General features: G+C 41.9%; 1 protein-coding gene across 2 annotated transcripts; it reads right to left on the bottom strand.

The window, feature by feature from the left end:
* Positions 1-3,966: 3,966 nt before the first annotated feature.
* Positions 3,967-20,427, bottom strand: foxn2a (forkhead box N2a). Of its 2 annotated transcripts, none has more exons than XM_028604072.1 (6): positions 20,243-20,427; positions 8,910-9,487; positions 6,910-7,034; positions 6,403-6,452; positions 5,704-5,772; positions 3,967-4,408 (listed from the first exon to the last, which is right to left on the bottom strand). In XM_028604072.1, exons 2-6 carry the CDS (start codon positions 9,471-9,473, stop codon positions 3,981-3,983), a joined length of 1,236 nt encoding a protein of 411 aa, XP_028459873.1. In that variant the 5' UTR covers positions 9,474-9,487; positions 20,243-20,427; the 3' UTR covers positions 3,967-3,980. The 2 variants fall into 2 exon arrangements, with proteins under 2 accessions (XP_028459873.1, XP_028459872.1); XM_028604071.1 differs by lacking the exon at positions 20,243-20,427 and adding an exon at positions 19,901-20,023.
* Positions 20,428-23,043: the final 2,616 nt, after the last annotated feature.

The raw sequence follows: 23,043 nt of genomic DNA, 5'->3' as shown, positions 1-23,043 counted from the left end.
AATAGAGCTGTGCCAATGGGCCTGAGGCTAGTCAGACAAGCTCTTGTTCAGGGTCACACTGTGTTCATCCCACAGTCCTCCATGACTAATTAACTTACAGCGAAGAGTGTCGTTAGGACATCTGATGATGCATCTATCATTGGCACAGCCCTGGAATTTACATTAAAGTGAGGTGCATTTCTGGCAGCCTGCCATGTTGGTGCATTCAAAAGACATGCAGAAGATAAAGAGAAAGTGTGGTGGAGCCATCACACGTTGTGCTGAGCACAGCTTGTGCAGTCAAAACAACTCTGAACTGCTGGTCTTAGTGGGAAATATTTGCCAGCTAATATGGTCATGTGAAAACTGAAAAACCAGCCACATGGAAAGGTAGCTATTCTAAAGAATATACTATTATTAACTATTATTAGATCTTGTGGCCTTCACAGCAGGTGGCAATGTTGATCAAAAATGTAGCTAGTGTAGGATACTAATGTAAAATGATGGCATCCTTGTGTTGTGGAGGAGAGTTTGGAGGGCAAAAAAACATGTCAAGTCTTATTTGCAGTGATACAATGCTGAAGATGAGCTCCTGCTCAGACTGGAATAAAAAGATGCTCACAGTGATAACAAGAACAGGTTTTTATTAATATTTTGTAATACCATATATAATGCAATTGCATATCTTTGGCGAAAATAAATCTTATAAACATTTTATCAACAGAGGTTAGCATACAAAACCAAAAAGTGTGTCGGTCCAATAGACATGGCAGACAACTGACACAAACTGATACTGGGTTGGCAGCTTTGTCAAATGCAACTAAATGTTCATCATACCCTTAGGGACTGCAACAGAATTTAGAGAATCACATAATCAATATTCAATAACAGCTGTTGAGCAATGAAGCAACTGGGTTTTGAGTTGGATCCCAAAATGTTTAGGTAGCTCATCCACAGATTTTACTCAGTGTCACTTGGAGACCAACTTAATGTTTCTTTTGGAAGTGCTACAAAAAGAATGAGTGAGCTTTTCCTCTACAAGTCTCTCCATAATTTCTCTGCAGTTGTGTATCTATACTTACAGTAAATGTAGGTCTGAAACTACACAGCAGCAGCCTGGGGACTTCGTGAGTCTGATCCAGTTTTACTGATATTCTAAACATTTCAACATCCCATAAAAATACCTGGAAGCATGAGTTATGAGTGGCAGTAATTTTTTTTAAAGATTCTAATCTGTGATGAGATCGAGAGCTTATCTTCAATTTGTGACTACTTAGTCATAATATCTAAACATAAACATGAGACAAATGTAAAAAAAAAAAAAAAAAAAAAATCACTTCTACAGTACATGGGGATTGTGTCCATCTTAAATGTTATACCCCAGCTGTACATACATTTTGGCAACAAAAGGTTTCAGGATCAATGTTAAACTACCCAGCCTAACAAAAAAGCAAAACAAAAACATCAAGAAAACCTGGCAGTCATGGTTAAATTGAAGAAAAAAAAAAACACACCCGCTCTAAAGACAATAGACATTGGCAAAATACTTAATCACCATAAGGTAGTGAAAGAAAAAAAGTTGTATTGCTGTAAAAAAAGTAAAATGAGGAGATAAACAAAATACTTAAGGAGTTCACAGAGGGAGAAAATAAATGTGCCTAGTCACGTGTTTCAAATGACCAGTGTTTGATAGCGTATGCATTCAATAATCCCATAAATTAATGTCATAAATAAGGTGATGATTAATGAACAATAATTTGTTCTTTTTTCACAGCTAAACAAGACCAGTGTATGCAAGTATTACTTCTGAGAACTGCAGTTTACTCTGCTTAGAGCAGTTCCCACTCTAAAGTGACAAAAAGAAACCAAACGATTGGTTAAGTCACTGTACTGACCAAAGGCCTATCCCATTTCCTGTTCGGATGATTCAGAAAACTAGGGCATTGTTACTCTTAATCACAACTGCGTCGTGGCAGCAGGGGAATATAGCGACCATGGTGCTTTGCAGTTTTACATCAGTGGCACAAGAACATGTTTGGCACTGACCATGCATGCTATACTAACAATCACTGTGACAACGTGATCTGGTACTGTGGGAAGAAAAAAAATCAATTTTCAGTGTGTTACCCTTGTGGGCTTCTATGCCACCTTGTATTGTACACAGCGCGTTTGTAGCTTTTTTTAAAAGCTCAAATGAGAATTGTGGCCTTTTACACAAGCAACTTCCCCTCATTGAACTGCATGCAATCAACTGACAGCAAACACTCCATTTCACAGCTTGAGAAGAGAGTGTGCACTTCCTTATTTTGTTCTAAGAGGAAGAGCAAAGACCAAACACTTGTGGGCCAGCCAGAACTGAAGGCACAACTTGAGAGCAGCACAGGTCTTCAACATCTCGCCTGCGAGTGACTGCACATACAAAGTCCAGTTCTATCTGGCCATGACTATAATGTCCCCTTCTTGTTCTTTACACTTGAATATGCATTATGATCTGCACCTTTCATTTATTTAAACCAGAACAGACACACCCTCCCTCAAGTTGAGAATTAGCTTTGCCACAGGATCAGCAAACTTAATTTCTAATTTTCTAAAGTACATGGTTAAAAAAACAAGACAAGGAGAACACACGGAGGTGTAATCAAACTGAAAGCCCAAATAATGGAGCGAGTAGCTGTGGTAATTTATAGTCCTCTCCAGTTTCTGACTATTGACCAGCTCTGCGTTCAGAAGGACCAGAAGCCACCAGAGTACCAAGCAGCCCTACAATACAGCTGTAGCAAGGAGATCCGTCATTACACCAATCCCATTCATTGGAGCACAACATTGTCAGTAGAAAAAAAATGTTTGAGCATGTCAAACTCTTTTCTGTCTTGACCGTCATCTCAGGTTTAGGCTGAAGTCGACATGCACTATGATACACACACACACACACACACACACACACAACACAAAAAATATAAAATAAAATCTATGGGGGATAACCTATGAACACACAGTGAACATCTGGCAGCACGTGGTAGATGTTCACTTTGCGTAGGCTGTCATCAAACGTGAATATATGTTTGCACAATAATTGTCAAAAACATATTGATGAATGAAAGGGATTGACAGAATGAGCAGTGGATTTGTAAAAAAAAGATGAAAACAGCTTTCATTTGTATAGCACTGTAATGGCCGCACAAGACTAAGCGAAGTAGTATAGCTAACTTTGCAACTAAATTTGGCAGTGGGAGAGTAATACTATTTCCACATCTTGCTAATCCTGAAATAGAGCCAGAGCTCATGTGTAAGAAGTTTATCGCATTACAAGATCATGGTACTACTCCATTCATTCTCTTAATTGTAAAGTTTAACTAACATACTCAACTCTGAAAAATGCCACCATGAAATAAAGTTGAAAAAAAGAAAGTTAAGGTTGTGGATTAATTATTGCATCTCTCTTACAAGAGGATTCATGGAACAAGAATTTCTTTCAAAACAGTGGCTTTTTTTCTTTTCTTTCTTTAGCACTAAAAGGAGAAACTTATAACACCAGGAGGTTAGGTTTTGTCTGTTACAAACATGCACTCATTCGCTTCATAAATAGATTCACTTGGAAGAGGATACAGGTTTGAGGAGGAAGCATGCAACGCTTTGAGTTATAAAACCTTCAGCTTTTCCCGTTTTGTCTTTCAGAATAAAATTCTTGAATCACAATCTTCTAATCCAATAGAAGCAGGCAGGTCATTTTGGATAGGTTTCTTGATGGTTCTCCATAGCCCAAACCCAGCCCCAGCAGTCACCCCCGAGTTACAAAAGTCTCTATATGGCTTTGTTCTCCTGTGTGAACGATACTATTGCCATTTGTTTTGTTGGACAGGGATAATCCCAAACAAAAAAGGCTCAAAATGGCCAATGAACGATCAGATAAGGAGAAGGAGGCACACTGGGACACACGATCAGGGGTCATAGGTTAGGGTTCACAGGGTCCGGAGTCTGATTGGGGGGGGCAAAAATAATCTTCATTTCCTGTTAAGTTTTGTGCTCTTGACAGTGCGTTTGGAGCCCTCTGTGCAGCTGCGTATACCAGCGAGGTGCAGCAAGGAGCCAGCGGCTTCCTTTAGCTCTTCATCCAGCTCTGGCTTCACCTCGCGTCGTGCCCTCTTACCGGCGGGCCACTTGATGGCGGGCGGACGTCGAGACGTCGTCTGGTGGACGCCCCTCTCGTCCCAGAGGTCGGAGTCCTCGTCACTGTGGAAGCCCTCGCTGCCGGCGCGGTGGGACTGCCTGCGGTCGCAGCCTCCTTCGTCCAGGGAGGAAAGAGACGAAGAGGAGGAGCGGGAGGAGCAGCGCTGCAGGGCTACGCTGCTGTAGTTGTGGTCCTGCTTTGGATCACTGCTCACCAGGACCGAGTCGGGTCGGGAGAGGTCCAGCGGGCTGTCAGAATTGCCTGTGGAGAGCAGAAGATGAAAAGAGTGATGAGGATACATTTAAATTCAAAAAAAGATATTTTACGGCGCCCAGATAGCTCAGTTGGTAGAGCGGGCGGCCATGTGTAGAGGTTTACACCTCGACGCAGCGGACCCGGGTTCAATTCCAGCCTGCGGACCTTTGCTGCATGTCATTCCCCCTCTCTCTCCCCTTTCACTTCTTCAGCTGTCCTATAATTAAAGGCCTAAAATGCCCAAAAAATAATCTTAAAAAAAAAAAAAAAAAAAAAAAAAAGATATTTTACACATCTTTTACATATTCAACGTGACAAATGCTCTTAACATTGCATGTCACAAAAAACTCATTTTTACAGACTGAGTGTCTCGCTTCAGTTGACTTAAAATAGGTTGTGACTGACACTAAGTAAATCCTAATTTAACTTTACAGTAAACCAGCAAACAAGAAAAAGCCAGACACATTAAAACTCATACTGTTGCTTCAGCTCGCTTTGTTTACAAGTATAAAGCAGAAGTGAGACTTGTCTCAGCCCAAGAGGGAAAACCTAATCTAAAAATATCTTGCTTCATGCATGTTAAAGCAGACCATTGACGGGGAAAAGTACAAATATTGGTAAAACTCAATCACACTACAATTATCCTTAGAGGCTTCAGCAGTCACTGAATCAAACTAATTAAGTACAGGCTAAATAATTTAAAATATAAGCAATAAAAGCTAATAAATTTGATTAGAAAAAAATCTGAACTTGACACATTTTAAAAAACACATGAAATTAGTGATTTACCTTAGAAAGACCCTACACTAAAACACTTTCTCAAACTGACCTAAGTTGGCGTAATATTCTCCAAAAACATTTTAGAATAAATCATGTGTTAAAAAGGTATAGTTCAACATTTTGGGAAATATGCTCATTCGTTTTCTGGTGGTGGGGGGAAGGCGGTCACATTTGAACACAGCCAGGCTAACAGTCCGTCTCCCCCCCCAATTTCCAGTCTTTGTGCTAAAGTAAGCTTACCGGGTGCTGGCTCAAGTGTTTTCTAAATGTTGAACTATTCCTTTGATATGTCTTTAAAAGAATGTCTGCAGGAAATATTGTAGCCAATCCGGTACAAGTAATGTTCTTGAAACCTTTCCTGAGCAAGAACCAACATTTTGTGTGTAAGAACAGGTATGCAACACAAATTAAAGCACATAAAATAAATGAAGACGTAAGCAATGGCAGGGAGGTATGTCACAGGTAGGAGACAAAGAGTTGGAAGAATGGGTGACAGTATGGCTGCTTGTGGATTCTCTTACATGGGTCAACGTGGTGCCCAGGGGCAGAGTTTAAGAGCATCATGGCAGTGGCAGCATCAATGTCAGACTCTGGAAGAGGAGAGAACATGCATGATGGTCAGTCCTAAGGTGTGAAATCATGGTAGCATGGCATCTCTGCTAGGACTGGGAGGACTGGGTTACTTCAATAATTTAAACTAGAGACATAGTGTTCCAATCGATGCTTACTTAATGGATTGCATATGGAGAAGGTTTATCGAAAACAAACCAGAGGATGAATGGAAGCCACTGATATTGCATCCGATCTTTTCAGACCTGACAAAGTGTCTAAAAGCCTCATAGCTCACTTCTGGGGCTCTAAATTATTAATGATTACAGTGAGACTGAGTGCTCGACACTCAGCACCAGCAGAACCTCTGCCTGTCGTCAAGGTTACAAATCCAAGAGGCAGATGAGGGGGAAAAGAGGAGGCTGATACATTGACTGGGAGCTCTCAACATTATGGTCTACATGAGGCATCAATGACTCAAAAGCAACAAATCAAACCAAGAGTTGAGGATACAAGCACAGTGATGCTGAATGTCCTGGGACTGAAATGTGAACAGGCAAAATAATCAAAATACTGCACAAACACAAGCTTAAAAAACTGCACTGATTTGAATCGGCTTTTAAAGTACATATCCAAACTGAAAAACTGAGATATGTTTGCTTCGGTCTCACCTTTGAATGAGCAGCCTTGTAGAAAGAGATGGCGAGGGGGTGAGGAGGCACTGCAGAAGGTAAACAAAAAACATGAAGGATCAGATTTGGAGTTTGCAAAGGAGAGGTAAAGAAAAGTCAAATGTGACTCTTCAAAACTTTCAGTTATTTAAAGGCAAGGCAAGTTTATTTACATGGCACATTTCAGCAACAAGGCAATTCAAAAACTTTGAGACAAACTGCAAAACTGCACCACTAAATGACATTTAAATACAACCAGAAACAGCCATTAAGGAGCCAAAAGATCGAATGGATTGAATGTCAAATGAATAGAAATACAGACCACTAAAACAAAAGAAAAACCTCTTATGATATGCTTCATTAACAATGCCAAGTCCAATGAGTAAATGGAATACGCAATACTGATTTGGCTAAGGTGGTGTGCCAGTTGACAACAACGTCCTGCAACACACATTACAAACTCATAATTCACAACATCCAGAGAGTGACTGACTGATGACAGTTTACCTGGGTGGGGAGGCGGGTGGTGTGCAGAAGGCATGTGCGGCAGGGAAGTGCTGCTTCTTAAGGGCTTGGATCAGGTTGGGGCGGTACTCCGGGTCAACACACCAAAGAGAACCTTTTCCATTGGTCTGTAGGAAAGAGCAGCGACAGTCAAACTTCTAGCCCAGGTTACAAAATAAGAAAAATCTTCTTCAAAAACGCTTCTTTGCCCGTTAACACTACCATCTGTTGGTCAGCAGAATATTTGAAAAGGTTTTAATATTCAAATATATATTTTTTTTTTTACCTTTTTAATTCCACAGAATTATTTGTCAATGGGCAGCCAAAATCTGTGAGCACTGCATACATTAGATTGCATTGAAAGCAGCATAGTGATGTGTCAAGTTCCATTACAGTAAGTCTCATTTTGCCCAAATGGCATCAAATCATAAACAAAGCAGTGGGGAAAAAAAAGAAAATGCATAACTAAGAATTCCTAAACAGCTTCAACAAAAGGAGGAAATAGCTGCTCCACAGCACTGTGTGAGGAACGAATTTGTCTGTTGGTGATGTGTGCGGGAGTGTGTTAACGTCACTTTATCTGATGGCGGCGTATTGCCCAGTTGGGGAGAAGAGTAGAGTGAGGGAGGGAGGGAGGGAGAAGAATAACCTTGACTCAGATTACCAACCAGCGCTGATGCAGGAAGAAGGAAATGTTTCCATGGCAACGGAAACCACCAGCCAGTGTCATGTGAAACTGGTGCTGGTGTCTCAGCAGACGAAGGGGTCACGCTGTGCACCTGCATGCTGAGCGTTCTGCAGCGCACCATGTTGCTACAGTACTAGCTGAGTGCTAACAGCCATCCTCTCCCACGGTGGGAAAATATGAGGTCTTACCAGGCACAGACTTGGCACCACGGGCTCTACCGGTCACAAGTCTGAACTCATACTGGAGCTCTATATGTCTCCCATCGTGACGCTCCCTGGATCAGTATAGTAACATGCAAATAAGGTTGGGTCTGACACAGATAGAAACCTTCCTGCTACTCTCCAAAACTTGCACAACACATGCAAACTATGAAGATAAACTAAAAAGCTTAAAGAGTATTACTAGCCGCATTTAGCAACATTTGAATGAAAGTCTGATGATAGCTTTGGGGTTGTTTGCTTATGTTACCAAGCCACTGTCAATCAAAACTGATCAAACCACCTGCCCAGTCTTGATAAAGCAGATAAACTGACTTAATGCGTGTTGAACTCCTGAACTTTAACTTTGAGGCCTGCTTATTTAGAGCTACCTGTTTTGCTCATTTCTGTACCTTTTCATGTCGCTAACCACATTTTCAATGAAAAAGGTTAGAAAGCTAAATGAAAATCGCAACCATTAGGAAGTAAATGAACAATTTCACAACTAACATTTTACTCCTCTCCCTTTCAGTTCACACAAAGGTTTGTGCTGAATATGCAGAATGGGTCTATCCTTTTATCACAAGCATGCGCATATGAGGACAACTTCTCTCTTTCTTTTTTTTAACACAAACACAAATGAGCATGAGTCAGACGTTACTCTGCCAGGACCAGGCTGACAAAGATTCTTCCTATAAACTCATCCCTGCACTGCAGGTCAAATTTGCTACCTACTGGGTGCTTTTCTCCCTGGTTCAAACAGTTGCACCACTGTGTAGTGCTTCAGGAGATAAAGTCCTATCTTAGTCTGCCGTGTTTGCATTTCCTCAAAAAGGAGTATATGTGACCTTGACTGTATTCCAGCCTTATCGCAGCAGAGTCAGGAGGTCCCCGCGGCTGTGTTACAGTCCCGGACACTGCCACACTGCGACACACTGTTCACAAACAGTGTTTTGCTAAACAAAGGAGACACATTTTGGCCTATGGAAATTTTAATTTTACATCATCAAACGATCTGATGACAACTGTTTCCAGAAGCATGATCTAAACAGTGCAGTTTTCTACGTTTAAATCTTGTGTGAAGTGCATGAAAGTTAGGAGACAGTTTAATAACCTACCTTTCCCAAACTCCTCTCGACCTTGCGGAAGCATTTGTTCAGGGACAAGTTGTGACGAACTGAGTTCTTCCAGCCAGTGGGAGCATTGGAGAAGTAAGGGAAGTGCTCCAGAATCCAGCCATAGATTTCTTTAACGGGCAAAGATTTGCTGGGAGACTGCTCAATGGCCATGTAGATGAGGAGAGAAAAGGAGAAAGGGGGCTTAGACTTCAAGGAGTCCCGCTCCCTGCCTCGGCTGTGTGGCGAAGACGAGGAGGACGACGATGGGCCCTGGCTGGACCCGTAGTCTCCTTCTATGTCAAAGAGGGGACTGCCGCTGGGCTGAGCTTCCGGACCTCCCAAAGTGAAGTTCTGAAGCAGGTTCTCATGCAGCCAGTTGAGGTTAGTGAGCTCCTCATCCTCAGTACCTCCAGTACGATCCACACTGGTCGCCAGCGGACTGGACGCACACTCCGCCTCAGGCAGTGTCCCCACACCACAAACACCTTTGAGCCCTGTCCGCTCCTCTTGCATACCCGGAATTTCCGTTTTCTTATCTGGTGACATCCCAATGATTGGACCCATTAAATCAAAGAGGTCTGGAGAGAGAAGATAGATGAGGTTGTTAATGTTAAACAGCATGGAGACAAAAAAAAAAAAAAAAAAAAAAAAAAATCACAGTTTTTGTTGGTGAAGTGATTTCAAAACAAAGTTGGCAATATGAAATAACTGGATGCGACATAATGGAATGATGTGCTCTCCCGGGCGTTGGCCTTGTTTTCCTAAGTCTTCCCTGGGGGCGCGCCCCCTTCGGCTGTGCCTGTCTGCCTCTATTGCACTTCCTGGCCCTCTCACTGCCCCTTTCCTCCACGCCTGGCGAAGACAGAGAGGCTCTCAGCTCTCCATCCTCTTGACTCCAGCCGAGGACTTTCGAGGAGGTCCTCTCAAGCAACTGAACCGACTTAAGGCGCCACTCCTTGACGCCCACCTCGTTTCAGATGAGAACCAGCTGCTGGTTATGTGTAAATGAGCATGAAACCATCCAATGACTGCAGGAATGAGTGGAAGGCCTCCATCTTACCGAGTGGATGGCTCTAATAGACTGATCTGCATTCAGCCAGGATCAAGTCTCAATTTGTCACATGCCAGATTAAGCAGTGTAAAGAGGCTACAGGCCCAGGAGTCGTCAGTCATTTAACAGCACTAGGAAATTCAATATCGCCAGAAGCTCTGTATCATTAACCAATTCCACCCAAGTACCCTTACTGATAAGACAGTGCTACTATTTTACAAGGACTCAGAGGAAGAATTGTTGGCATGCCATCAGCAATGATCCTGTCAACGTGTTCAGTTGAGCCCAATATTGAGCTATGATTTAAATTACAGGCACAGAAAAAGAGACGTCTCAGCACGCTAAAATACGTGAATAAGTACCGATTTGAAAATAAAATTGTGTCCAATAAATCTGAATAACTCTTGGGCGCCCGGATGGCTCGGTTGGCGGAGCGGGTGCCCATTTGTGGAGGTTTGCTCCTCGACGCAGCAGGCCTGGGTTCGACTTCAACCTGCGGCCCTTTGCTGCATGTCACTCCCCCTCTCTCTCCCCTTTCATGTCTTCAGCTACCCTGTCAATAAGGGCCTAAAAATGCCCCAAAAAATATCTTTAAAAATCTGAATAACTCTGTAAAACCATAAAATGCAAGCTATGGTCTTGCAAACTGATTGGTAAGGCCAAGAGTACAAAGAGATCACTCTTTGGCTCAGCTCACAATAAGCTTTATGTCCTGGGTGTCACCATGACAACCATGCCATCTCTTTAATGCAGAGCAAAAATCCCACAAACAAGATAGATACATTAAGAAAATAATAACCCATGCTGGCAAGCTCTGCCACAGACGACCACCCTGTGACGAAATGCTGCTGCTCCCGGGTGGGTGGACACCAGATTCCCCAGTTAGGGGTGGTCTAGGATGTGCTGGATACGGACCGAGACGGGAGTACCACGGAAGGTAGGAGAGGAAAAGGTGCACATTGGTGGTGGATAGGCATACGTTTTCATTTCTGTGATAAGATAAGAATTGGGTCAAACTCTAGAGTGTTTGCACAGTGGGTGAGACAGGACACACAAACACACACACCCAGCCAGTCAGCGAGGACATGAGGGGGAAGGAGGAGGCATTAGGCCATTGACTAAATAACCACTCAACTCTCAATGAGGGGATAAACATATAGTGGACTGATCCTATTTTGGGTTAGAATGACTTGTAAATCTAGGGTCGTAATTCATTCTTTATTCGTTTAAGTTTCTGTCATAATAGGGCATCATGTCTGCTCTGTAAGTGACGTCATGTCAGCTACATTTTGTCCTGCATTCTGCGTGTCAATCCTCCATTGTCTCTGTTTTTTTGTCAGCACCACTGAAATTTCCTTGTGAGCCGCGTATACTTCTGCAATTTGTTCACCAACCAAAAGGAAGTCAAAGAGCTTTCCAGGCCAAAGGCAAAAGGGACTGGCAGAGTGAACATAGGAAAGGACAAAGCAATAGGGTGAACCTTTTATAGAAGTACAGAGAAAGACAGAATGAGTAAGAGAGTCTAAAGTCGCATTTCCATCAAACACTTCTGGTTTAGTAGATTAGAACCGTAGGTAAACCATACAGACATGTACCTAAAAACTCTGTTTTGCGTTTCCACCGCTGACGGTACTGTGCAGATGCAGAGACACGTCTGAACCAATCACAGACTGCAGTGTATCTAGCTCCAACCTTTATTTTATCAACTCAGCGTGCTAGGTAACTCAACAGGACCATGAAAACAAAACAAAAACAGGACGGAATCAAGTGCTTCTATTTGCACAATCAAACACATTTTGACAATGCAAAGGCAAAAATAACTGTTCTACTGTGACACAAAACTAACATGAACGGGACTGTTTGGTGGAAACGGGGTTCAAGAGACGAGAGAGGAAAACAGAGAGAGTGAGCCAGCTGAGACTCAGTGGTAGTGAGGCAGGCCATGTAAGTTATCCTGAGTCTAGGATGAATCACAGCTCCCAGCAAAGTAGAGCAATCAGATGTGTCAGGCAGCAAAAGAACTGTCCATTTGTGTTAAAAGAAAGCCTCTGCTCCAAAACACAGAAACTTATCTCTTGGCATTACACATATTTTGAATGAATTTACAAGTAGAAAGGGGGACTGTGCAGACAGACAAGGAAAATATAATTTATCCTTCCAAAAATATTTTCTGAATTAGGTTAGTCCACAGGCCAAATATCCAATGCTTTTGAAAAGAAATTATGTTTTTAGGCACAATTAAGAGCAGATTTGAAGTGTTTATATATTTGTGTTGATGCCAGAGAGAGAGAAAGAAAGGATGAGTGAGGATGCCATTTGACGAGGATCCCAGGCTGTTCTATGAGGCCATACTCTAGCCTGTTGCTGTGGGAGTTTAAATCAAGTCTAGATCCATGACTGTGTTACAATACATGCTGATGACAAACATAAAAGGTTGAACAAGCCAACCCAGGTGTGGCCTAAAAGGCCTTGACTGCATGGGTTCTTTCGTTGGATTAAAAAGGTGTAGCCTAGTCAAAGTGTTTTCTGGAGCCAGAGTCAACTGTAAACACTCCACATGGTTGTCCTTTCTTCTTCAACAGGCTACGAGTGACTGCCTGTAAACATGATTCAGATATGTGGCACGGAAATGAGAAGAAGTCACAGCCTAGGTGAAGTGTCAGACAACTGATTAACCTTAAAGCACAAGAGAGCTTCACCTTAGTCCATCTTCACAGCCATAACCTCTCAACTGGGCCCTTTAGGTGCCAGAGAGCACTTATCCTTTTTGGAGTAGCTACTCCAGAAGATGTCATTTGAATATCAACAGAATGAGGATGGACGATGAGAAAGCTGCCTTGCATCCAGCCAAACTCAGGAAGTGTTTGGCTGGATGCAAGGCAAGGAAGTGACTGCAGCTGGTCAATTACCACTGTCCACTGCTGTTGCAATGATCGCAGTTATCACTGCGCTTATGAAAAGGCATCAAAGAGAGGCTACTGGGATTGCAATGAATAATGGGATGCTAGTGTGGAGAGGGGTGAGGGAGCTAATAAGCCAGACTGGCCTGTTGACTGCAGCATCCTTAAAAATACACCAAAGCTACAATGGTGCTGACCTGGTGGCTCATCTGCAAGTTAAAATAGCCCGCGCACCGCAAGCCTCATCATATTCATGTGCAAACCGGCAGGCACTAACAGCAGGTGCCAAGGCACATCTCCCCCACCACCACCACCCCCCTTCAAACTGCTCTTTTATCCTGTTAAGCACTTAGCCCATTCAAAAATACACAAAGACATATGGAGATGGCTTTAAGTGGCAAATCAAGCCATTGATGTGTCAAATATGTACGAGGGTATGCAAAGGAGATGATAGCAGCATCAAAATGAAGAGGTACTGGTTTGAGATGTTTTCTGGAACAGATCTCACGATCAGGACTCAGTTGCCACGGCAGCCAATGTTGTAAGGGAAGCAATTGTGCTCATGTCTGTGCATGAAGAGAGAGCTAATGTGGGGAGATCAATACAGGCGGAATATGCTGAGGCCAGCAGTCTGCTGCTGTTCTCCACAAACCTGTCTGACAAAGAGCAGTGGCATAGGCCACAGCCAACCTGGATGCCATGGCAGTACTGACTAAGTGCCACTAAGGCATACTTTATAATACCAATTCCATGCACCAAAAAGCTGTTTGTTCGGTAAAATAAAATTACATACAAACTTATCGTTTTTATGTAAGTAACAGATTTCAGAACAAAAACTGCAGAGATCATGTATGCAACTGCTCTGAGTTAATGCACAGATGTACTCATGCACACCCTCCTCAAAAGAAATAAACCAGTTGACACAAACCAGTTACACCTCTGTCACAGATACACAAAGGTGTGTTCCAAAGCCCCATGGCGAGGGCTGTTATTTGAAACCCTAACTGATATTTAGGGGACTACCCAGTCTGGCTGCAGCTCTAAAAATGTGAATGAGACAAAGGGGGGCTGAGTTAGAGTGGAAGAGCCAGAGCCAGAGCCAGATCCAGAGAGAGAGAGAGAGAGAGACAAACACTATTCCAAATTTTTAAATGGGAGGGTCAAATTATGTCATAACAAATAAAGCATCCATTAACGTGAAGCCTAATCAGGCTACTGTTAAAGCACGTCTAAATGATACATTTTCAAATCAAACTACTCAATGGATTAAAACGATCTACTCAGTGCCCGAGGTGAAAGCGAATTAAAAAGCTTGCACAAAGCATCACAATTGGCCCCACACCCGGCTCATACAAAGGAGCAGTTGTTTTTGCTCTAGTCATGTTTCAGAAGTGCTCAGTATTCACCTCACAGTTTTAAACACAGGACCGGGAGGAAAGGAAACACCTCCTGCCTGTTGAGGAAGTTCATTTTCAGAAAACAAATTCAGACTTCACCCAGAGACAGCTAGGCCCGCTCAACACCAAAACAGTGGACTCGAGCGGCGAGAGGCAGGGTCCACTGAAGCAGCAGTATTTACTCTGGCCATCTCTGAACTCCACCAGCATGTACCTTATGGTCTGCTGACAAACAAGTCGAAACCTAATGCATTGACTAATGCAATCACTTAACAGTCAGGGAAAAAAACAAGCCAACAAAACAATGGATATTGTGATGTTCATCAGATACATTAACTTCACACGGCGATTTTAAACTCAAACACACAGGACTGCACTTTGACTGTCAACAGAGGTGAGGCCTTCAAAAGTACATGCCAGCCCCCAGCCAACACTGAAACCTTATCTCTTGGGTCATGTGGCTGAGTTCAGTGTACAAACACTCAACACAAAATACGCAACAATCTCATACTCTTTTAAAAATCTAAAGCAGCACTAATTGCCTATTTGCTTTTACATTAGGGCCCAAATCCTTCTAATACATTCTTCAAAAAAAAAGGCGATTTTGTTTAAGATTCTATATTTTTGAAGGCACAATGAATGTGGCTTCAACAGTTCAGTTGAAGACTCAACATGAGCCCTTCCAGTAATGTGCTGTGTGAGATTACAGTACCTCCCATGTAAACCGGTCTACTCCTGTATTTGCAAATGAAGTTTTGTGTACAAGAGAAAACCGAGTTCACCAGTAAGGCCCTGCAGGAAATCCAAGTGACAAAAGCCTTCAATCCTGAATCACAGCAAACTAATGAACTCCTTCATAGGTATCCACGTCAAATACAGTGGGAACACATGGCCAGAGAAAACAGCATGAAGACAGCTGGAAGTACCTTGCTTTCAAAGAATAAAAATATTTACTGAAGCTTCTGGCGTAAATCAACTGAAGTGAATTCAAGCAGTGATTAACGGTATTATAACATGAAGATCGGCAACAAGTTTACTTCTTTTGGCAAGGTTTGCTATATCTTACATCACAGCCTCTTCTATTTGTCTTTCACTTACTTCTGTTGATTCAACATCAGCAGCTTCTAAAATATTCACATTTTGGGGTAACAAGGCACAAAAAAACAAAAAAGGAACAATTTAAAATCTTTCTTAATTAGCACTAATACAATACCTGAGTTTCAGTGCCGAAATATTACTTTTTTTTTTTTTTTTACTTTAATTTCTTTTTTTACAAAGTAACAAAATAAGCAAACTTTTCCTAAGCGTCTAGGTTTAATGTCTTGAAACAAATAGACCCATAAGAACATTTCTCATAGGCCTATTTGTACCAACTCTCAGTATGAGAAAAGTTTTAAATATGCAGTGCAAACAAAATGAAATTTTATAGCATCCAGACTTTCACAATACAACCGAGAGCTAATTAGTTACAATAATTCAGGGTACAACATCAAACAAGTTTTTATTTGACTTACTATAAAGAATGCATACACACGTTTTGTTGCCACACAAGTGCATGGCCTCTCTTACATCTCCTGCTCCAATGAAGTTTACTTTAAAAGTTTCAACAAACTTTTTTTATTTTGCAACAAGTAACCATGGTGAGCTGATGATAAAGTAGGACTTTTAAAAATAGCAAAGCTCTAGTAAGCTCTAGTAAACTGAGCTGCGTGCTTATTCATGGATTGAGCTGTTTCAAGTACACAGCCCAGTATTAAACTCTGATTCACATGGTGCATCAGTTTACATGTTTCCCCTTTACCAGTGCTGTTCTAATGACAATACTGTATTACAACTGAACACTAAATTGTTTACAGTTCGGTGGCACCATTCATGGTTGGCACTGGTAACACAATTTTGGTAAACTGACAATGCAATCCCCATTCAGCTCCATAGATCCTAGAAGATCCTGATAATTTGCACACAAGATGGTCAGCCAGAGTCGTTGTTGTCATGCTGCAATCAATTAAATAAATAAATAAATCCCTTTAATTCTGTCAGGGGTGACGAGACAAAGAGCCATTGGGACACAGCCTTGCTTTCCTCTACCTTTTTCTCAATCAAGAAACCGGTCACTTCCGTGTTGCTTTCAATGAGGCTGGCCCTAACGGGCTGCGTCCTGCGTCCACCCCGTCAGACATGAGACAGGCACAGGGACAGTCAGGGGGTTAGAGAGGGGCAGGGAAGAAAAGGAGGAAAGGGGGGTCTGCGCACTATAGAGTCAGTGCATAACCACTGTGACCAATCAAGAGTTGTAAAACAATAACTGGAGTAGACAGAGGGGCGCCACAACAGGAATACACACATTGCCCATATGCAACTTCTGTAAATACACACACACACACGCAGAGGCAGGCTTATGAAGGAAAAACTGAGGTAGAAACTCAAAATATTTACATTCAAACGATGTATTTTTAGGTATGCAGAACCAGATCTCAACCGGCTCTGGCTTTTTGTTGATGCCATGACATTACCTTCAATACACTGAGCCTAGTTTGTAAAATAGTGACAGCTGTAAAGTCGGAAGCATAGGGGATACAAATGGATGCCATGGAGATGTACCCTGATCTCTACATGATGTGAAACATCACAAAAAGACAAGTTATAAGTAGTCGGAACAGGACAGGAAAACAAAAGAAGGGAGGCAGCTTCTACTGGCGTTTACATTTGCATCTCAAATTCAGAGCCACCACCTATGTTTGATTAGCGAAATGTCAGACCCAAGACTACAAACTCCCGGGAATATCACTCCTTCAAAAACACACAGGGGGTGAGCAGGTGAAGAAACACACATGTGCAGCTTTAATTATTCAAGCCAACCACCACAAAACTGCATAAAGCAGTAAACTCCACAAGCCAGACAGGCCAATGTCAGCAGTTAGAGCTGGAGCTCCCTGATCTGAGATATGTGATTGTTAAATTTAACAAGGCCATCATATTGGAATGTAAAAGGAGATCCACACATTCTTTATAAAAAAAATAATAATAAAACCGCCTATTAAGACTTTCTTTGGCTCACTACTTACACTAAAGCAGCGAGTAACGATGGTCTACTTTCACCGCCTTTACAACACATGCTGTGTTATGCTGAAATCATTTTCCACTATGAATTTGTAAAACGCTGCAATATTATGCACACAACAATATAATTATGGGAAAACAGTACGTCAAGTGAACAAAGGCCTTCAACTTCCTTTTTCTGCCAATCATCTAACTATTTAACCTCTTCCATTACAACAATTTAAAAAAGAAAGAAAAAAAAGAAAGTAAAATCAAAGTCAAAAATGACTTAGTAATTACAGGGTGTTCGGGGAACAGTAGGTAATAAAGCTTTGAGCTTTTCTGTTTAGCCAATCCATTAGAAACCAGGTTCAGACTGTGTTAAGCAATCCCAAAAGTTTTTGCAACATGGGTCAGCTTTCGTAATGAACTTAAAGCCACAGTCACTCATATACCAACAAAGAACATGGTGGATTGCAGAGGACGCAACCTTTCATTTACCCTGGGTCAGAGTACACAACTCTGTGATAAGACTGATTAAATGGCACACCACCATTTTGAAGTGAAGATTCTTCACCACTCACACAGCAGTTACTGCTATAAGCTACAATCCACTACCATGCCATTTCCTTATTAAGATGTTTCATACATTATATTCAGCCTATAATCTGAAGACAAAACAAAACAAAAAAAAACAACAGAAGACCATTGGATCTAAAATGCCTTTTTTAACACACACAGGAAATTCACTTAACACAACTGTTGTGCTGTGGTGGTCTCTTTTGTCACATTGTTATCATACATCCTCTGAGGAACATCTTCCTGTTCTGTCATCATCAGTACAGTACAATGGAGCAACTTCTCAGAAAGGTGACACGAATATTACCAAGGAGTAATAATTAAGTGTGGCATTCATGGGAGTTCGAGAGGAGCTTTAGATATATTTGATTCTACGGCGTCCACTACGGTAATGGTATAGTCAAAACGTGGACATGGAGCAATACATTGAATTATGCGACGATCAGGGCATTACGTCAATACCCAGGGTTAACCGTTAAGATTATATGACAAAAATGATACCAACAACTAGTTGTTTAAGTTTCAAGCTATCATCAGTAAAAACATCAGATTCTCAAGTCTGCCAGTTAGATTTTGAAACACTGTGCACTGTGAGTAGCAGACTCATACAAAAAGATTATGATAGCCACAAAGACTGGGCAGTCTGCCTCCTAGTTCACCTGTATTTCACCTCTTACTGAGGAAGAAAAGGACCTCAAACCATGGAGAAATGCTGCTAACTACAATGTCTTAAAGGCTGATTCCAGCAATTCAAATAACCCTATGATGGTGCATAACTAAAGATAATTCAACTCAATACTTTAGATCCCTGTAGTTATTAAAGCCTTTTCACATCAGCAATAACCACATCCCTTGGTTACGACAACTCTTATTTATAGTAACGAATGTCAGTAAAGTTAGCAGACTCATCTATTCTGGGAGGCAAAAGACCTTACCCTTCAGAGGCTTCTGTACATAAAAACATGTACAGGAGTGGATACATGCTAGAGCTACAAACAACAGCAAAGACAACAGATGGTTTGACCTACAACATGACCATGGAGATTCTGGCAATAAAATAATGGCAGATTGACAACATCTGTTTCTTTTTTGTCTTTTTTCGTCCCTTAAGCTCTGGTTGCCTTTGTCTTCTATTTATCAGTAGGGCTTTAACAACTGTCAAGCAAGAACAGAATGTCAGTCTACATTAATATCATAACCTCACAAAGAAAAATACATTTTCCTATCACTTTTTTTAAATAGCCTACACCCAGAAAACTCAGCACACAATGAATTTTAGATGTCGTTTGTCCAGTCCAGTAAATAAAACACAGACAAGCTGCAGGTAGAGAGACTACAAGGGCAGACAGCCAACACCAGACACGTGGAATAGGCTAACATAAAGTATATGAAGACCTATTCAACAACAACAACATATAAAGTATATCCAACTGGATTAAACAGAGATATTTCCCTACACTGACATTGTTTGTAGAGCACTCTGTATCTGGGACAATCTTGTGATAATCCATTACATCATGTGCTTAACGTTAGCTACCCAGTGTAGCAACCTCTGGCACCGTCGATATAGCCTATACAATGAAATATTCAACTATTTATAGATTTGAGAGAGATATAAGAGTCTTAAATTAAAACCAACAAAAAAGGATTTAATATAACTGTCTAACGTTACTAACTTAAAACTTGGGAAACTACGCGATAACCAAAGACATTTAGTGACACACAAAGCCGAAGCCAGTGGAAAACGTAAACTGAAAGTGCTGTTAGCAAAGAAAACTAATATGCTTTGTAGCTAATGCTAAGCAGGCGGTGACGTTACTCACCACAAACCCAAGACTACTCACAACCAGTAACGTTAACACAATGAGAATACAAAGTTACATGTAATGACGTGGGCTATTGCACACTTCCCGAAACACAGGACTCGTTACAAAATAACTTATCCCCGGTTAGTTAGCTACATTTGTTCAGCTTTAATAAGAGTAGGTTTGATAGCTGTAACGTTACCAACGTTAGCTCACTCACCGTTAGGCAAAGTAGCTTTAGCAGTAGCTCGGTGGGTCAGTGAAGGTAAATCTACTGCTAGCGTTAGCATAACATTTTAACTATCTAGAATAGTATAGTAATTCTATATTAATATATGAAACGACGACCACGATTGGGTGCTATGAATATGAGACTGGAGAGCAGAGAGAAGTAACGTTAACATTAGCTAGCTGGCCACATGCTGTCGCTTGTTCTGCCATGCTGGCTGCTCTAAGCAAAGTCACTTGACCACATTTACTTTTCGCTTGTTCTTAACACAATCCGTATCTACCCAAACCCTATATAATTACAGATAAATTAAAAAAAGGTTCAAATACTTACAATCATGCACGGCGTGCCTCGGTGCGGTATGTTTAAAGACACGTCTGTGCGCAGTTTATTCAGATGTCTGTCTCACACAATGTCAGAGATCAGATCAGCAGCTGCTTCCTCCATACACGCAGCGCGCAGATCACACAGCGCACGGCAACGCTACCAAACCCCTTGCCGTCGTCATGGCAACAGACCCACTTCAGCCAATAAAAACCCCTCCCCTCCTATCTCCCCTGGCAACTGCCGCAGCGCAGGAGCTCCGCGAACGCGCACGCCATCCTATTTTGCATCGTGAAATGTGCTCTCACTTTTATCGGCAGCTGCTTGCAACGCAACATAGAGGAGGTAAATTTGTTTATAGTGTTTTAAACACATTTGATGAGTGATAAGGTATACAGCGAAGTAGTGATGGGATTAATAATAATTGAATAAAGTGTGCGAGTGATCAAGCCGGACGAGTCCCACACAAGCACTCCCGCGTTATTTAGGCTACACAAACACCTCGGGGCGGAGAGAAACAATGTGTCACCACACCCAGCCTCATGACGATAGTGGACCCTCATCAGGGCCCCTCCCAGAGTAAACGACGATACCACGAGCTAACGTGAACAGACACATGCTGGGTGATGCCTGAGCATTTAGAAAAAGAAAAGAAAAGAAATCAGAAGAAAAAGAAAAGCACAATTGTGTTGCCTATTCTCAGCTGCAGATGAAGCTCATTCTCTGTGCATGTGTGAAATATCTAAATTGCACATGGTATTCACATAACTACGGTGTGCTTTTAGAGCCCAAGCTGCTACAGGAAAACCAGCAGGTCGGTTTTGTGTCTTTTCCAGGCTATCTGTTGAGTGCAGCTTTACTGGCCAACTGACTTCACACCAAACTGTAACTTTAACATAATGGTGGCGATCTCAGCCACTCCATTTCATAAGCGTACATGAGTAGCTCTCTGTGGACTGATCTAATAGCCTGTCTGTTTGCTTTTACTGTGTCTAAACCCCAATAGCAGCCATGCAGCAGTGCTGTAAATACTTCTGCACTAGTGTTGATGCACACCCTTGTTTTTCCCCTTCATCCAACTGGACAAACAGGCTTTGCAGTGGCGCAATGGTGTCTTTGTGTCAGAGTGAATACCTGAGAGCTGTGGTTTAGTACTTCATTAACAGGATGCTTCAATGAGTTTCTTGTCCTATTTTGTGTCAGTTTGTTCAGGTATGTTGTGAACCCCATTTTTTAGGCCTTTGTATTAAATCAATATTCATTTGTCCTAGGGATGATTTATCAGAACTTGATACCATTATATGTATTCATTCATTCATTCATGTTTTTTAGCCACGGCTCAGGTTGCTGTGGCATAATTTTCTTGCACACTGAGCTATTCTTAGGGCCTTTGCAGCATAGACTCTGCCCCATTTTTCCTTTCAGTATCACTCCTAGGGATGATGAAGTTGCAAAGCTAGCAAATGAGAAAGAGGAGAGCAAGATGCATTTATCACACAGGGAAACAGTTGATTGAGGATGCCTTGAAAAGACAGACCCATTATTCTGTGTGCCTGCAATGGTGCTAATCTGATTGTAAAAGCTGTTAGGCTAAAACAACATGCCCCACTGACCACCATCAGAGATTTTCATAGCGGTATTGGAGTATTTCCTGGACCATATAAAATGCTGTCTACCCAAGGGAGCTTATAAGGGACTTTAGGAATGATCCTTTTTGTGAGATGAAAGAATAACAAAAAAGTCTTTGTGAGAACTGTGTTAACTTAACAATAGGGGAGAATGATTACAGTAAACAGCTTTGTATCAAAGGGAGTGAGGTGACGAATAGTAGGATTGCAGACTATGAGAGTAGTTCATGTAAGGCAGTAAAAATGGTACTGATGGAGGGATAAACAATGAGGAAGCTAGCCTGTGATGGAGAGTAGTGGCCGAGCATGAATGAGGGTGCAGTGTGTCTTAGCAGCCAGCCCATGGTGGCATAGCGGTCAGGAGGCCTGCTGCTTTAATGGTCCATAAATCTGTGTGGACTGGCTGGTATGATGCCGCCCCAGTGAGACCCTCTCATGCGGAAAATGAATCAGACCATTTTTACGGAGCGCAAGTGTGGAAGCTCTCACCCTCCCTTTACTGCCAGCGAGCCGATAAGAGCTGCTGCACGCGCACAGGCACTCCATTTCAGCAGGTCTGGAGCTCATAAAACTCTCTATTAGTGACAACCCCTGTTTGTATGCTGCTCTTCATTCAGTCTGTCCTCCTGCCTTTGTTGTTCTCGCTCCGTTTTCTTTTTTTTTTTCATTACACCTCGCTTTGGTTTCTGGAGTGGGAACACAGACGTTGATTCAAAACACAATGTTATACATTAAATACATTTTACGTATTTGTTAGAGGCATGCCGTGTATTGTATCTTTACCTCTTTCTTTCTACTGCTTGCTCTCACTCAAACATTTAGAACATTAGATGCTGTTGACAGCATTCTGGGACTATGATGTTACCCCAAATATTTACCACTATGCACAATTTTCCAGGCTTTATCCATTGTTTTCTCTGGTTATTTCCACTTTATGTACCTTGGACAGGTGAAGATATTATAGAGTGTACTATTTAAAGTCGCTGTTCTGGTCCTTTTAGAGGATTTACATGCTGGAACAATCATCTGCCGTTATTATGGGACTGAGACCAACAGGCAACCTGCACCCTGAGCTAATTAGTTTGAACCTCCTTTGAAATGCGAAGTGGACGAGCCATCGAGAGAATTGTGACGTATATTAAAGAGTTCTAACGCACATACACACGTGCACATACAGGCATT

The sequence above is a fragment of the Perca flavescens genome, chromosome 17 (assembly GCF_004354835.1).
Source record: "Perca flavescens isolate YP-PL-M2 chromosome 17, PFLA_1.0, whole genome shotgun sequence".
Classification (NCBI taxonomy): Eukaryota; Metazoa; Chordata; class Actinopteri; order Perciformes; family Percidae; genus Perca; species Perca flavescens.
This window is presented reverse-complemented; position numbering and strand designations above follow the sequence as displayed.